The 14845-nt window shown below is 58.2% G+C and overlaps 1 protein-coding gene across 1 annotated transcript in view; it reads right to left on the bottom strand.

The window, feature by feature from the left end:
- VSTM4 (V-set and transmembrane domain containing 4) overlaps positions 1–14845 on the bottom strand; it is a 95616-nt gene that overhangs the window by 41214 nt on the left and 39557 nt on the right. Inside the window, exon 4 of the mRNA XM_036265752.1 lies at positions 12605–12712. Within this exon, the coding sequence (XP_036121645.1) occupies positions 12605–12712 (108 nt within the window). The remainder of the gene's footprint in view (positions 1–12604; positions 12713–14845) is intronic.

Genomic DNA, 14845 nt, shown 5'->3' with positions numbered 1-14845 from the left:
TTTATACAAGGGTAGATGAAGTAAAATTAAAATCCATTTTAATAAAATACATTTCTAATGAAATTTTACTTCTTATGATTATTAATTATTTATCTAAATTTTGTATTTTTGTGGTTTTGATTCATTTTACACTCATTTTCCAAATATTACTAATTGTGCAATATTGATAACTTAATCTAGAAAATCATTTAAAACCTAGAGATTTATGGAATAAGGAAATAAAAAATTAATTTGAAATGTTATACACATCATTTTACAGAAAAGTATAACAGGGTGATCAATAAAGGACTTTCAAAACAAAAAACGTACTCAAGTAGAATAAAGTTTTGTTGGGTAAGTGAGGTGAAAATAAAAGCTCAAGGAGAAAAAGAAACAATATAAAATTCCTAACAACTAAAGCTTATTTATGGAGTCTTTAAATCAGCAGGTAGCCCTGGCCAGTTTGGCTCAGCGGTTAAAGCGTCGGCCTGCGGTCCAGAAAGACCCAGGTTCAGTTCCCGCTAAGGGCATGTACCTCGGTTGCAGTTTGTCCCCGGCCCTGGTCGGTCGTGCAGGTGGCAGCTACTCGATGTGTCCCTTTCACATCGATGTTTCTCTCTCTCTCTGTTCCTCTCTCTTCCTCCCACTCTACCTGAACAAAAAATGGAAAAATGTCCTCGGGTGAGGATAAAAAAATAAAATAAAATAAATCAGCAGGTAGTTATAAACCATGACGGTTGGGTGTAAGAAAGAGATTTAAGCATTTCATTAAGATGTCAGCATCTGTGACGCTCTGGGAGTTGCCACCTCTGCAACAATCCACACTCACGGTGACAAGTGTAGATGTCAACAAAACATCAACAAAACACTGACCGGTGCACAGGTTTTGAAATGATTTAGGAATGATGTAAGCAAAATAGTTTGAGACCACAACTTTACACACCGATCTTCACAATAACCTTGTCACTGGTCAGTTTTGCAGCAGGACACGGGGCCCAGACAGCTTCATGCCCTTGCCCACGGTCACAGCAGCGCCAGGGCTGAGCTCTGCCCCCATCATCCGCACCTCAGAGCGCGACTATATTTGACGGTGGGGCCTTTAAAGGTGTGATTAAGTTACAATGAGGTCACAGGAGGGGCCCTAATCCAATATGTCTGGTACCCTTATAAGAAGAGATGAGGAAAGGACATGGCAGAGGAAGACACAAGAAGACGGCCCCTCCAAGCTTTGCCCTGGCAGAGTCCAAAGGGGCTACTGACCGAGTCCAAAGCCCTCCTGCAACCACCCCTGTGGTTCTCAGAGAAACTGGGCAGTTGGAGGTAGGGCTCCTACAGATGGGGAGACAGGCGGCCGGCCCTGGGCCACCGCGGGAGAGGCAGAGCAGGACGGGGACCCGGAGACGCCATCACTGGCTGACCTGTGCCTCGGGAAGTCCACTCCCACGGCAGTGAGGGGAGCACTAGGATCAGGAAGCCAGGGAGCAGGGGAGCCGCACAAGGGCACCGTGACCCCGTGAGGACACAGGGCCGGGCACAGAAGAGGCACCTCTGCCGGCATCTGCTCATGAGGCCGTGACCAGGTGAATGTAGGGCCTCTGTCCCTTAGTGAAAAACTGCCCGAGGGGCCGAAGTGGTCCTGAACACCAAAGACGTTCAGGCGGCCGAGAAACAGCCCTCGCCCCAAGCACCCTTCAGCGAGCAGAGGTAACCAGTGCTGATCACATACATGTGCTAACCTGTCTTCGCGTGGGCTCCCCCAGAAGCAGAGCCTGAAAGACAGACTCAAGTGCAAACAGTGTGGGTGGTAGGTGAGCCTAGGAACCCACTGGAGAGTGGGGAAGTGAACCAGGAAGTGGTGAGTAAGGGGTGATCCTGGAGCCCGTGTTGACCGCGGCCCGGTGCACTTGACTCTGGGGTCCCAGCTCCATGCGAGGCCGCCGCTCTGCACAGAAATAAAAATGCAGGAGGCAGCTCCATTAAATGTTGATCCTATGTCCGGCCGGTGTGGCTCAGTGGGTGAGCGTTGACCCATGCATCAAGAGGTCGCTGGTTCGATTCCTGGTCAGGGCACACGCCCAGGTTGTGGGCCATCCCTAGTGGGGGGCATGCAGCAGGCAGCCAATCGATGTTCTCGCTCATCGATGTTTCTCTCTCTCTCACCCTCTCCCTTCCTCTCTAAAATCAATAAAGGGAGAAATGAATAAATAAATAAAAATAAGTGTTGATCTTATGATCTTTAGGACTTTGAAAGCTCTAGTAGGAACTTCTTGCCTCCCCTGACGGAGACCTGTGAGCACCGGGCCCCGGGCCACCCTTCCTCTGCCTGCTCTGCGGTGGCCACACTGCCCTGGCCTCCATCTCGTGGCCAAACCTCCCAGGTGACACGTCCAGGCTTGAAGGCTTTCTCATCCCCACCTGGGCCTGTCCTTGTCATCACTACCGCCCCCCAGTGGGTGATTTGGAGTGGCAGCAGCCGTGACCCCCGCATCAGACCTTGGAGCAGTGCTGAGGCCCCCAGCGGTGGCTGACCTTCCTCAGCTCCAGGCTCGGGGCCCAGCACGGTCCTTCCTCAGCCCCGGGTTCGAGGCCCAGCACGGTCCTTCCTCAGCCCCAGGCTCGGGGCCCAGCACGGTCCTTCCTCAGCCCCGGGTTCGAGGCCCAGCACGGTCCTTCCTCAGCCCCAGGCTCGGGGCCCAGCACGGTTCTTCCTCAGCCCCGGGTTCGGGGCCCAGCACGGTCCTTCCTCAGCCCCAGGCTCGGGGCCCAGCACGGTCCTTCCTCGGCCCCAGGCTCGGGGCCCAGCACGGTCCTTCCTCGGCCCCAGGCTCGGGGCCCAGCACGGTCCTTCCTCAGCCCCGGGTTCGGGGCCCAGCACGGTCCTTCCTCAGCCCCAGGCTCGGGGCCCAGCACGGTCCTTCCTCAGCCCCAGGCTCGGGGCCCAGCACGGTTCTTCCTCGGCCCCGGGTTCGAGGCCCAGCACGGTCCTTCCTCAGCCCCGGGCTCGGGGCCCAGCACGGTCCTTCCTCAGCCCCGGGCTCGGGGCCCAGCACGGTCCTTCCTCAGCCCCGGGCTCGGGGCCCAGCACGGTTCTTCCTCGGCCCCGGGTTCGAGGCCCAGCACGGTCCTTCCTCAGCCCCGGGCTCGGGGCCCAGCATGGTCCTTCCTCCGCCCCGGGCCCCGGGTTCAAGGCCCAGCACGGTCCTTCCTCAGCCCCGGGTTCGAGGCCCAGCACGGTTCTTCCTCAGCCCAAGGCTCGGGGCCCAGCACGGTTCTTCCTCGGCCCCGGGTTCGAGGCCCAGCACGGTCCTTCCTCGGCCCCGGGCTCGGGGCCCAGCACGGTCCTTCCTCAGCCCCGGGCTCGGGGCCCAGCACGGTCCTTCCTCAGCCCCGGGCTCGGGGCCCAGCACGGTCCTTCCTCAGCCCCGGGCTCGGGGCCCAGCATGGTCCTTCCTCAGCCCCGGGTTCGAGGCCCAGCACGGTCCTTCCTCGGCCCCGGGTTCAAGGCCCAGCACGGTCCTTCCTCAGCCCCGGGTTCGAGGCCCAGCACGGTCCTTCCTCAGCCCCAGGCTCGGGGCCCAGCACGGTTCTTCCTCAGCCCCGGGCTCGGGGCCCAGCACGGTCCTTCCTCAGCCCCGGGCTCGGGGCCCAGCACGGTCCTTCCTCAGCCCCGGGCTCGGGGCCCAGCATGGTCCTTCCTCAGCCCCGGGTTCGAGGCCCAGCACGGTCCTTCCTCGGCCCCGGGTTCAAGGCCCAGCACGGTCCTTCCTCAGCCCCGGGTTCGAGGCCCAGCACGGTTCTTCCTCGGCCCCGGGTTCGAGGCCCAGCACGGTTCTTCCTCGGCCCCGGGTTCGAGGCCCAGCATGGTCCTTCCTCAGCCCCGGGTTCGAGGCCCAGCACGGTCCTTCCTCAGCTCTGGGCTCGGGGCCCAGCACGGTCCTTCCTCAGCCCCGGGTTCGAGGCCCAGCACGGTCCTTCCTCAGCCCCGGGCTCGGGGCCCAGCACGGTCCTTCCTCAGCCCCGGGTTCGAGGCCCAGCACGGTCCTTCCTCAGCCCCGGGTTCGAGGCCCAGCACGGTCCTTCCTCGGCCCCGGGTTCGAGGCCCAGCACGGTCCTTCCTCAGCCCCGGGTTCGAGGCCCAGCACGGTCCTTCCTCGGCCCCGGGTTCGAGGCCCAGCACGGTCCTTCCTCGGCCCCGGGCTCGGGGCCCAGCACGGTCCTTCCTCAGCCCCGGGCTCGGGGCCCAGCACGGTCCTTCCTCAGCCCCGGGCTCGGGGCCCAGCACGGTCCTTCCTCAGCCCCGGGTTCGAGGCCCAGCACGGTCCTTCCTCAGCCCCGGGTTCGAGGCCCAGCACGGTCCTTCCTCAGCCCCGGGCTCGGGGCCCAGCACGGTCCTTCCTCAGCCCCGGGTTCGAGGCCCAGCACGGTCCTTCCTCAGCTCTGGGCTCGGGGCCCAGCACGGTCCTTCCTCAGCCCCGGGCTCGGGGCCCAGCACGGTCCTTCCTCAGCCCCGGGTTCGAGGCCCAGCACGGTCCTTCCTCAGCCCCGGGTTCGAGGCCCAGCACGGTCCTTCCTCAGCCCCGGGCTCGGGGCCCAGCACGGTCCTTCCTCAGCCCCGGGCTCGGGGCCCAGCATGGTCCTTCCTCAGCCCCGGGTTCGAGGCCCAGCACGGTCCTTCCTCAGCTCTGGGCCCAGCACGGTCCTTCCTCAGCCTGAGGGAGGCTCCAGGCCCCACAGGGGTGCAGACAGCCTTCTCCTCGGAAATGCCTGGGGACGAAGCTCATGCTCGGGCCGGCCCAGTGTCTTGACGCCAGGCTGGTGCGCCCCATCCCCAAAGCCTACAGGTCGCCCCTCAGCACCTCCTCATCCACAGCCACCCTGATCCATGCTTCTCGGCCTCAGCCGCTGAGGGCGAGTTTCCTGGGAGTGGACACAGCTCCCGGCTCCCTTTGCTGTGGCTCAGGAGAGAGGATCACAGGCCCTCTGAGCCTATGGCCAGGAGGAGGAGCTGGGAGCAAGCGTGTGGCAGGGGAGGCAGGTGTCCAGAGGCCTAAGAAGGGCTGGCCCTGGTCCGGCACACGCCGCGCTGAGTCCCAGTGACATGGCACAGAGAGCCCGTCAGGCAGCCCCCTCCGGTTCCAGTGCACCTCCAAATCCAGTGCACCTCCAAACTATCATTTTGAAAGCCCAGGTACAGCCCAGCCAGTGTGCCTCAGTGGACTGAGCGTCGTCCTATGGACTGAGAGGTCCCAGTTCGATGCCCCGTCAGGGCACAGGCCCGGGTTGTGGCCTCCATCCCCAGTGTGTGTGTGTGGGGGGGGGGGGGGGGTTGCAGAAGGCAACCAATCGCTGTTTCTCTCTCACATCAATGTTTCTCTCTCCCTTCCTCTCTCTTTAAAAAATCATATTTTTAAAAAAGCTCGGATATAGAAGGTGGGCAGATCATGGGGCCACCCCAAAGCACTGAAACTAGACTCATTTCCCAGGAAGCAAAGGCCCTTGGAAACCAGGGTGCTTAAGGAGCTACTGGACTAGCTCGGGGCTCAGCCCTGGGCACAGGACTGGTGTTTTCCGCGTGATCTGAGCAGCAAGGACTCGGGGATGCAGTTCCAGGCCCTGCACTAACAAACAGGGAGGGGAGAAGGACACATCTGTCTGGCAAGTAGCATCTGGGTGCTAGGAGCTCCCGCTCACGGGAACAGTGAGCGCCCCAGGAAAAGAAGGTAATTCGAGGCCGGGGTGAGGGCAGAGCAACAGGCAGGCGGAGAGAGAAGGGACTGGCCCCTTGTCCCTGGCTTCGAGGGTGGGCTTTGCTTACCTCAGGGTCCCATAGGGCACTGCGGCAGCAGAGGGACGGCTGCAGGGCCCTAGTAGGCCTGGGCCCGCCACACGCCAAGCCCTGCCCCACGCACTTCTACACGTTAACAGTGTTAATCAAGGTGATGCAAGTCTGTTATGATGCATGAAATGGAGGAATGTGCTGTGTTTGAGTTATAAGGGTGCTGCTGGTTTTATGTGGACACATGTGCTTTGGCCCATCGATGTATGACTGCCCCCAGGGAGAACCTGACCATCTGCAGCTAAAATAAAAGGAGCAGCCTCCGGGGTGCAGCCTGCCATAAGGGATGTGCCCCGCCCCGGCGCTCGCTCTGGGACCTGCTGGAGTCCGCTGCTTTGGGCCGGCTGCCACGCCACGCCCGCTCCTTCCCATCCTGCCTGGAGAATGCCCGACCCCGCGAGTTCTCAGGGCCCAGCCACCTGGTGCGACAGGTGTCTCCTTATTCACCCCCGATCTGGGAGCTTCCCCTGCTCCCCACTGGGTCTGTCAGTGGACAGACAGCAATCAAGTTTCTCTTGTGTGGTGGTGTAAAGATGACCACGAATTCTTTGCCACTCTTGCCACAAGCAAGTGGACTCGCCTCCCGTCCCTTGAGCCTGGGCTGCCCTCACGACTTGCTTTGCCCAACAGAATGTGGCAGAATGACCCCTGAGCCACTTCCAGCCTAGACATGCCCTAGGAGCCCAGAGCCACCATGGAGGGTGGTCTGGCCCCCCTGCTGGTGAGACAGAGGGGACACAACAGTGCTATTGGTCCTGCTGTCCCATGTCAGCGGTGGGCCCCAGGGCTGAGTGGTGCCATGCGGAACCTCCGATCTGGCCAATTCCAGATGACTGAGGCCACACGGAAACCCAGGCGACTACCGGCAGAACCGCCTCGCTGAGCCCAGCCCAGGTCGCAGAACCCTGAGGGAGTCAGTGTCGAAAGCCACTGTGCTGGGACGGTTTGTCACACAGCAGCAGCAGCCGGAAAGTTTGGGATCAGCACTGTCCGGGCGCTGGGTGGGAGCTCACTCAGTGCAAGACAATTGCTCTCAGTCACGTCGTCAGAACCATCCAAAAGCAGGTCATACTTATCGGATCCCCTCTATCCACTCCGATCATTTTGTTTTTAAGTACCACTGAGAAAACAAGTCGTGAAGGGTCTGTAACCCCGGTCTCAGGGGAGGGCTGGGGCTTGTCACGGCAGATCTGCCCACCAACCCGCTCCCGACACGGCACCCTGGGCCGGGCTGCCGTCCCGGGCAGCACGAGGGCCCGAGCCTCCGGCCCGCCTGCAGGGGGCGTCTGAGGACAGCGCCCGCTGAGGTCCGCGAGGAAGGGGTAGGTTTGGGGTTCCGAGCAATATCTGAGCAATTCACCTGCACTCTGCGTGCCCTGCTTTCTCAGATGAGAAAAGGGGACCCAGTACAATGGCGTCCGTGCCGGGGAGAGGGTTAGGATGAAAGCCGACCTCCACTGGGCCTGTCCCGGGCTCCTCTGTCCCAGGGGCTCCTGGGTGCCTAGTTTCCTCCAACTCAAGGACCAACGTCAGACCTGGGAACAGCCTGCTCACAGTCGAAGGGAATGGCCCAGCCCCTGAGGGCAAGGGGACTCTGCAGATGGGCCTGGTTCTCACACTGACTGAGGACGACACCTGGCAACTGGCGGGCAGAGAGCAGGCACGCTGGACGTTCAGCAGTAAACGACAACCCACCAATGAAGATGTGCCCCACAGGTCTCCGAATGACCCCCGACACTCACGCAGAGAAAAGCCCTGTTCATCAGAGCCTGGGACCTACATCCGTTCACATATAAACATGACGTAGGTTTTTGCCTCATTTAAATATGGTGAATATTTAAGGAGTGTTAAAATCCGGCAAAGAGCATGCTTTTTTATTTGAAAATTTACCAACAGGTGGGATTTTAGAAATCTCATCCTTGTCGGCAGTGCCCCTCCTGGACTTGAAGTCACCCCTGCGTTGGTCTATACCTGTCCCTGTCACGTGCATAGTGAGTCTTTGTGTATATCTGTACTTACTAGCCTCTACTTCAAGCATAGGTATATAAATATATGTAAATATAACACATGTAAATATAATGGAACATGGGTGTAATATACAGGCATGCGCTGCTTAACGGCCGGGCTGTGTTCTAAGAAACGTGTCACTAGGCAATTCATCCTGTGTGATGTCATACAGTCCACCTCACACCTACGAGGTCCAGCCTATGACACACCCGGGCTGCAGACCTGTGCAGCACATGACAGTACTGACCACTGCTGGCAACTCTCACACAATGGTAGGTATCTGTGCATCCAAACATGTCTAAACATAGGAAAGGTATAGTAAAGATATGGTATAAAAGATAAAAATGGGGCACTGTGCGGGCCCTGGCCGTGAACGGACCTGGCAGGACTGGAGGCCGCTGGGTGAGTGCGTAAGGACAGTGCAGGACACAGCGTCCACTACGCAGACCTGACGGACCCCAGTTCATAAAACAACACGGATTCAATCGAGCGCGAGGGACCGGGTGCCATCACGAGGAGCCGTCAACTCGAGATGCCCGAGGCTGCTGCCAGGGGACCCCAGACGGTCCACAGCAGACCTGTAGTAAGTGGAGAGCACGCTCTGACGGACGTTGGAAACTCTTAGAGACACACGAAGCAGGAACGGCCGTGTGCCATCACGGACCGCATGAACTGCACGTTCTGACCGTCACGCGGATGGCAGCAGGGTGGCCGCGTTACACCAGCGTCACCCCAGACACTGCCACGGCTCAGCGGCCGTGATGTCCCTGGGCGAGGAGTTTCTCAGCTCTGCTAAAATCTACGGGACCACCATCCTATGTGTGGTCTGTCCCTGACCTGAACACCATCATGTGGCATGTGACTGGACAGACATTCAATAGATATCATTCATGTATGTTGCATGTGAACAGAATACATGTAAATACATACGTGCATATGCAAAATGATTTCAAGTAAAAGAAATAGTGTCTTCTCTAAAATTCAAACGTTCAAAAGAAGAGGTGCAACACTACAATGTGCTTGGCTGTGCTCTGCTGCACCTCCGCGTCACAGCCAGAGCATCACACCGACGCCTGTCGGCCTGCTGCACGTCACAGCCAGAGCATCACACCGACGCCTGTCGGCCTGCTGCACATCACAGCCAGAGCATCACACTGACGGTGTCTGCCTGCTGCACGTCACAGCCAGAGCATCACACTGACGCCCGTCTGCCTGCTGCACGTCACAGCCAGAGCATCACACCGACGGCGTCTGCCTGCTGCACGTCACAGCCAGAGCATCACACCGACGGTGTCTGCCTGCTGCACGTCACAGCCAGAGCATCACACCGACGGCGTCTGCCTGCTGCACGTCACAGCCAGAGCATCACACCGACACCCGTCTGCCTGCTGTACGTTACAGGCAAAGCATCACACCGACGGTGTCTGCCTGCTGTACGTCACAGCCAGAGCATCACACCGATGGTGTCTGCCTGCTGTACGTCACAGGCAGAGCATCACACCGACGCCTGTCTGCCTGCTGCACGTTACAGGCAGAGCATCACACCGACAGCTGTCGGCCTGCTGCATGTCACAGCCAGAGCATCACTCCGACGGCTGTCTGCCTGCTGTACGTTACAGGCAGAGCATCACACCAACGGTGTCTGCCTGCTGTACGTCACAGCCAGAGCATCACACCGACGCCTGTCTGCCTGCTGCACGTTACAGGCAGAGCATCACACCGACGGCTGTCGGCCTGCTGCATGTCACAGCCAGAGCATCACACCGACGGCTGTCTGCCTGCTGTACGTTACAGGCAGAGCATCACACCAACGGTGTCTGCCTGCTGTACGTCACAGCCAGAGCATCACACCGACGCCTGTCTGCCTGCTGCACGTTACAGGCAGAGCATCACACCGACGGCTGTCGGCCTGCTGCATGTCACAGCCAGAGCATCACACCGACGGCTGTCTGCCTGCTGTACGTCACAGCCAGAGCATCACACCGACGGCTGTCTGCCTGCTGTACGTTACAGGCAGAGCATCACACCGATGGCTGTCTGCCTGCTGTACGTCACAGGCAGAGCATCACACTGACAGCTGTCTGCCTGCTGTACGTCACAGGCAGAGCATCACACCGACGGCTGTCTGCCTGCTGTACGTCACAGGCAGAGCATCACACTGACAGCTGTCTGTTGCTGCACGTCACAGCCAGAGCATCACACCGACGGCTGTCTGCCTGCTGCACGTCACAGCCAGAGCATCACACCGACGGCTGTCTGCCTGCTGCACGTCACAGCCAGAGCATCACACTGATGGCTATGGCTGCAGGTAGCAGATCTCACTCACAAATTCCATCCCAGAATAGTGACGGACCGTCTCACTGTTCCAGCTCTGAATGCGGGCACCGGGCAGCACAGGGTTAGCACTGGCTCCAGGGTTTGCTACTGCAAGTGTGGCCTTACACCAGCTGTGGAATGCAGCCGATGCCACCAGGAATGCAGACTCTCAGGCTGCCCCGAGGCACTGAGTGGGACTCTGCATTTGAGCTGGTTCCCGTGAACAGCCTGCCCCGAGGCCAGGAGCGTGAGCCCTCAGTTAGCGAGGGCCGACATCGCCCGTGCACAGTCCTCAGTCTGTGATCTCACGGGGCGGCTGGGACCTGGGCCAGGCTCCTAGAGCTCCGCGGGGCAGGACCTGCTCCCTGGGGACAGACGTCAGCCTGCTGGCAGCGGCTGCACCACACTAAAGCCACACTCCGAGGGGCTCAGGAACGGAGCTGCTGTTCGGGAAGGCCCTCAGCAGCAACCGCCCTGCAAGGTTGAAGGAAATTCCTTGGTGAGGTGGCCCTCCGATGGCATTCTCGAATAGAAATGTGGCAGGTTGGGAGCAGGCTGGGCCAAGGCCTGGGCACTCCCTCTTTCAAGACTTTATCAGCTCCTCGGCCGTGTCAAAGGGGAGCGAGCTGGGCTGGCGGCCCGGACTGGTGACGAGGATTACACGGGACCGCGGGGGAGCCGGCAAGGGGGTGCGCCGCAGCAGGTGCCTGGGCACAGCTCTCCACAGCTCAGTGGGGCTCTGGACACTGTGCACAGCTGTGTCCAAGGCCATCTGGAGCCCACGCCCCGGGGGACGGACGACGGCAGCTAGGAGCTGAGTTCTCAGAGGCTCTGTATGAGGCCTGCCCCGGTCTGCCCTTGCCGGCCGTGGAGGAGAAGGATGTGTCCTAAATTAACCACCTTGCTTTGTTTTCCTCATCCTGCCTGAGGACCAACGACCTGGTCCCCACAGAAGACTCTCTATCTCGCCAAGTCCAGGCAGCAGTGTCTTTAGAGCGAAATAGACTGGGAGAGACTGCCTGTGTGGCTTCCAAAGTCCCGCAGCCGAGAGCCACAGCGGCCGGGAGCCACACAGCCTGGGCCCACGCGGCCGGGAGCCACACAGCCTGGGGCCACGCGGCCGGCAGCCATGTAGCCGAGAGCCACAGTGGCCGGGAGCCACACAGCCTGGGCCCACGCAGCCAGGAGCCACACAGCCTGGGGCCACGCGGCCGGGAGCCACACAGCCTGGGCCCACGCAGCCAGGAGCCACACAGCCTGGGGCCACGCGGCCGGGAGCCACACAGCCTGGGGCCACGCAGCCGGCAGCCAAGCCCATTTGTCCAGCATTTACTCAGCAGCTGTCGTGAGCAAGTTCCCAGAAGATCGGATGCCCGGCCCTGCCTTGCACGCTGTCCCCGTGAAGGGCAGTGCTACACGGGCCAGGCGCTCTCGGGAGGCAAGGGTTTGGAGCAGGGGAAGCTCGGAACCTGCTGGCTGGAGGGCAGCGGCCAGGGAGCAAGGTCGCGGGGCACAGTCCAGGCACACACAGCCTGGCGGGAAGGGCACAGGCCGGCTCGTCCTCAGTCCCCCTGCAGGTGCGCAGGGTGTGGGAGTCGCAGCACACCTCTGGCTCCCCCCCCCCCCCCCGCTCCACCCTGCTCCGGCCCTGGGGCTGACTCCCAGGCGCTGCCCTGTGGGTCCTGGCTGAGGGACCACAGCAGCAGCAGGGCCGCCTGGGGGGGGCGAAGGGCGGGCTGAGGAATGTGTGCTCCTGGCTCCCTCCCTGCTGCCTCCTGGTTTGGCATTGCCTGAGTCCCTCTTCTAAGCCCCTCTCCCCGTCCCCTAAAGTGGGGGACAGTTTCCCACAGGCGCCAGTCCACGAGTGCCTGCCCCACCCCTCCTGGTTCCTGAAACCCTTCCTGCACCTCCGAGGAGAGTCCCCTCTGGAAACACTGCTCAGTCTCCCTCGTTGAGTGTCCCCTTATGCCGTGACCCCCAAACCGAAAGCTCCCCGACTCTGAGCTTGGGTGACAGTGATGAGGTGTGACTAACCGGATGTCCTGCGAACACTCCAACAGCGTTCCACCTACAGAGGTGCGGGCCCCGCCTCTTCACAGCGAGGGAGCCGAGGCCCAGAGTGGTTAAGGGCAGTTTCTAAAAACTCCGTCCTAAGGGGCAGAGCCCGTACCAACCCAGGCCCATCTGGGCCACAGCGTCTTCTGGGAGAAGGACAGAGGTAAGGTCCTTAACACAGAGGAAGGAAGGGAACTGAGAAAAAGGAGGAGTTCAAAGATGTCAACCGTGGTCACTGCTGGTTTTGGCAGAGGGTGAGGCAGACACATCTCCCTCAGTGGGCTCACCAGTCACAGGTGAATAACGCGGACTCCTGCGCTTTCCAAGGGAGGAGGGAGTACCTTGCCCAGCGCTCTGGCGCCGCCTGTGGTTTGCTGGGGCCCAGTGCATGGGACCCCGTCTGTCTCTTACCTCTGGGTTTCCTCTTGCCGAGCACCGACTGCCACGCGACGGCCACGGTGAAGAGCAGGACGCTGAGAATCCCCGCACAGCACAGCAGCACCGCGTACGCGTGGAGATCTGCAAGGCAGGCCCGCAGGACACTGAGAGGATGCGCCAGCGCACGCGCCCCCGGGGGACACACCTCGCACACCTGACACCGACCCCAATGTCAAATACACTCTTGAAAACTTTTGGAGAAGACACAGGAGGAAAAGCTTTGGGGTCCAGGGCTCAGCAAAGAATGTTCAGACTTGACAGCCAACGGACCATCCCTAGCAGAAGAGTTGGATTTCCTTTGATTTCAGCAATTAAACTTGTTTGTTCTGTAAACGCCCAAAGGAACAGGATGAAAAGGTGAGCTACAGACTGAAAGAAGTTAATTGTAAACCACGAACTGAACAAAGGACTGGCATCTAGAACATAAAACATTCAAAATTCAACAGTAAAAATAAAGAATCCCGTTTGAAGATGGACAGAGACACATTTAAGCGAAGAGAATCCACAGGTGGCAAACAGCACACGAGAAGATGTTCGATTACTTAGCCGTTAGAAAAGTGCACAGTTAAACCTCAAGGAGCTGCACCACGCTTATCGCAGCAGCAAAAATAAAAGCAGTGACAATACCAAGTGTTGGCAAGGACACAGCTGACCAGGCCAGCCAGACACTGCCAGCGAGAGTACCAAGTGGTACCGTGCAGTCTCTGGAAAGACACAGGCAGAACTCGTGTTCCACCCTGCACCGCACTCTGGGCCCCGGTTTCAGAGACATGAAAACCTAGGTTCACCCAAAACCTGCACACGGATGTTTGGAGCAGCTCTGTTTATAACCGCCAATGGCTGAAAACTGAGCAGGGGCCTTCAGGGGGTGAAAGAGCCGGGCCCCACCCACCCCGTGGACACTTAGCAGGAAAGAGGAGCAAACCGCCCACACGGCCGGGACCTGGATGAATCACCAGACTAGGCTGAGTGAGTGAAAAAGTCCTACAGGTTACACACTGTACAATTTTATTTTGTGTAGTGTTTACTTTGCATCCTATCCTTGAAATGACAAAATTATAGAGCTAGAGAACAGATTCGTGGTGGCTGGAGGTCGGGGGAGTGAGAGGAAATGAGTCTGGCTTCAGGGGACCCTCGTAGAGACGGACTGTTCACGTCATGGCGACATCCTGGCTGTGATACTGTTCTCGAGTTTTTCAAGATTAACCATTGAGAGAAATTAGACAAAGACTCCAAACCAATACAAAGGATCTATCTCTGTATGATTTCTTAGAAATACATGTTAATCTACAAGTTTCTCAAACTAAATGTTAGGTTCAAATAGTTACACTATGTTCATATATGTCTTAGTCAGTCTGGGCTGCGATGGTTTAAACAACGAGCATGTATTTCTCGCAGACCTGGCGTCTGGTGACACTCTCCTCCTGCTTTAGACGCATCTTCTCCTGGTCTCCTCACGTGGCAGAGGACAGACAGCCAGCCAGCAGGTGCTCATGGGGTCTCCTCTTGTAGGGAGACTAGTGCCACACACTAGTCCCATCCTCACGACCGAATCACCTCCCAAAATCCTACCCCCGAACACCATCCCATTAGGGGAAGGATTTTAACATGAATTTGGGGGAACACAAACATTCAACTCATAACAATATACATCAATTTCTTAAAGTCCAGTGATCAACTTGATCACCAACCCGACAGGTAGAATGCCCAGAAAGTGAAAAGAAGCCAGAAGCTTTATGTTAACCTGTTATGCAGCAAACGGCTGCAGATGGCTGGACCTGGCAACAGTGTTTCTCTGCTGACTTAAATTTCTTTAGTCAACAGACATTAATCCTCAGCCAAGTTCAGCAGGCTCCTAGATACAAGAAATAATAATGAAGATGGTCAGAAATCAGAGGCTGCATGGCACCGAAACATCAGGAATGCGTGCCCAGTACTGGGCACAGGCAGAGAAGGGTCCCAGCCCAGCTGAGGCCAAGGGGCTTCCCAGAGGACGGGAACTCTGCTCTGAGTCATATTTAAAATGACACAGAAGATGCAAAAGTATGTAGAGAAAATAAAAATATAGAAAAAATAAAGAGGAAGAAACAAAGTACTTCCATCACCCTGGGATAAGTATTGCTAAGATTTGGTGTCCTATATGATGCAGATATATACTTTATGGGTAGATTTGTGAATTAAGATCATATAGCTTCATAACTTTTTTTTCATAGC

The sequence above is a fragment of the Molossus molossus genome, unplaced genomic scaffold (assembly GCF_014108415.1).
Source record: "Molossus molossus isolate mMolMol1 unplaced genomic scaffold, mMolMol1.p scaffold_m16_p_17, whole genome shotgun sequence".
NCBI lineage: Eukaryota > Metazoa > Chordata > Mammalia > Chiroptera > Molossidae > Molossus > Molossus molossus.
The sequence above is the reverse complement of the archived record's forward strand: the minus strand, read 5'-3'. Positions and strand labels throughout refer to the sequence as shown.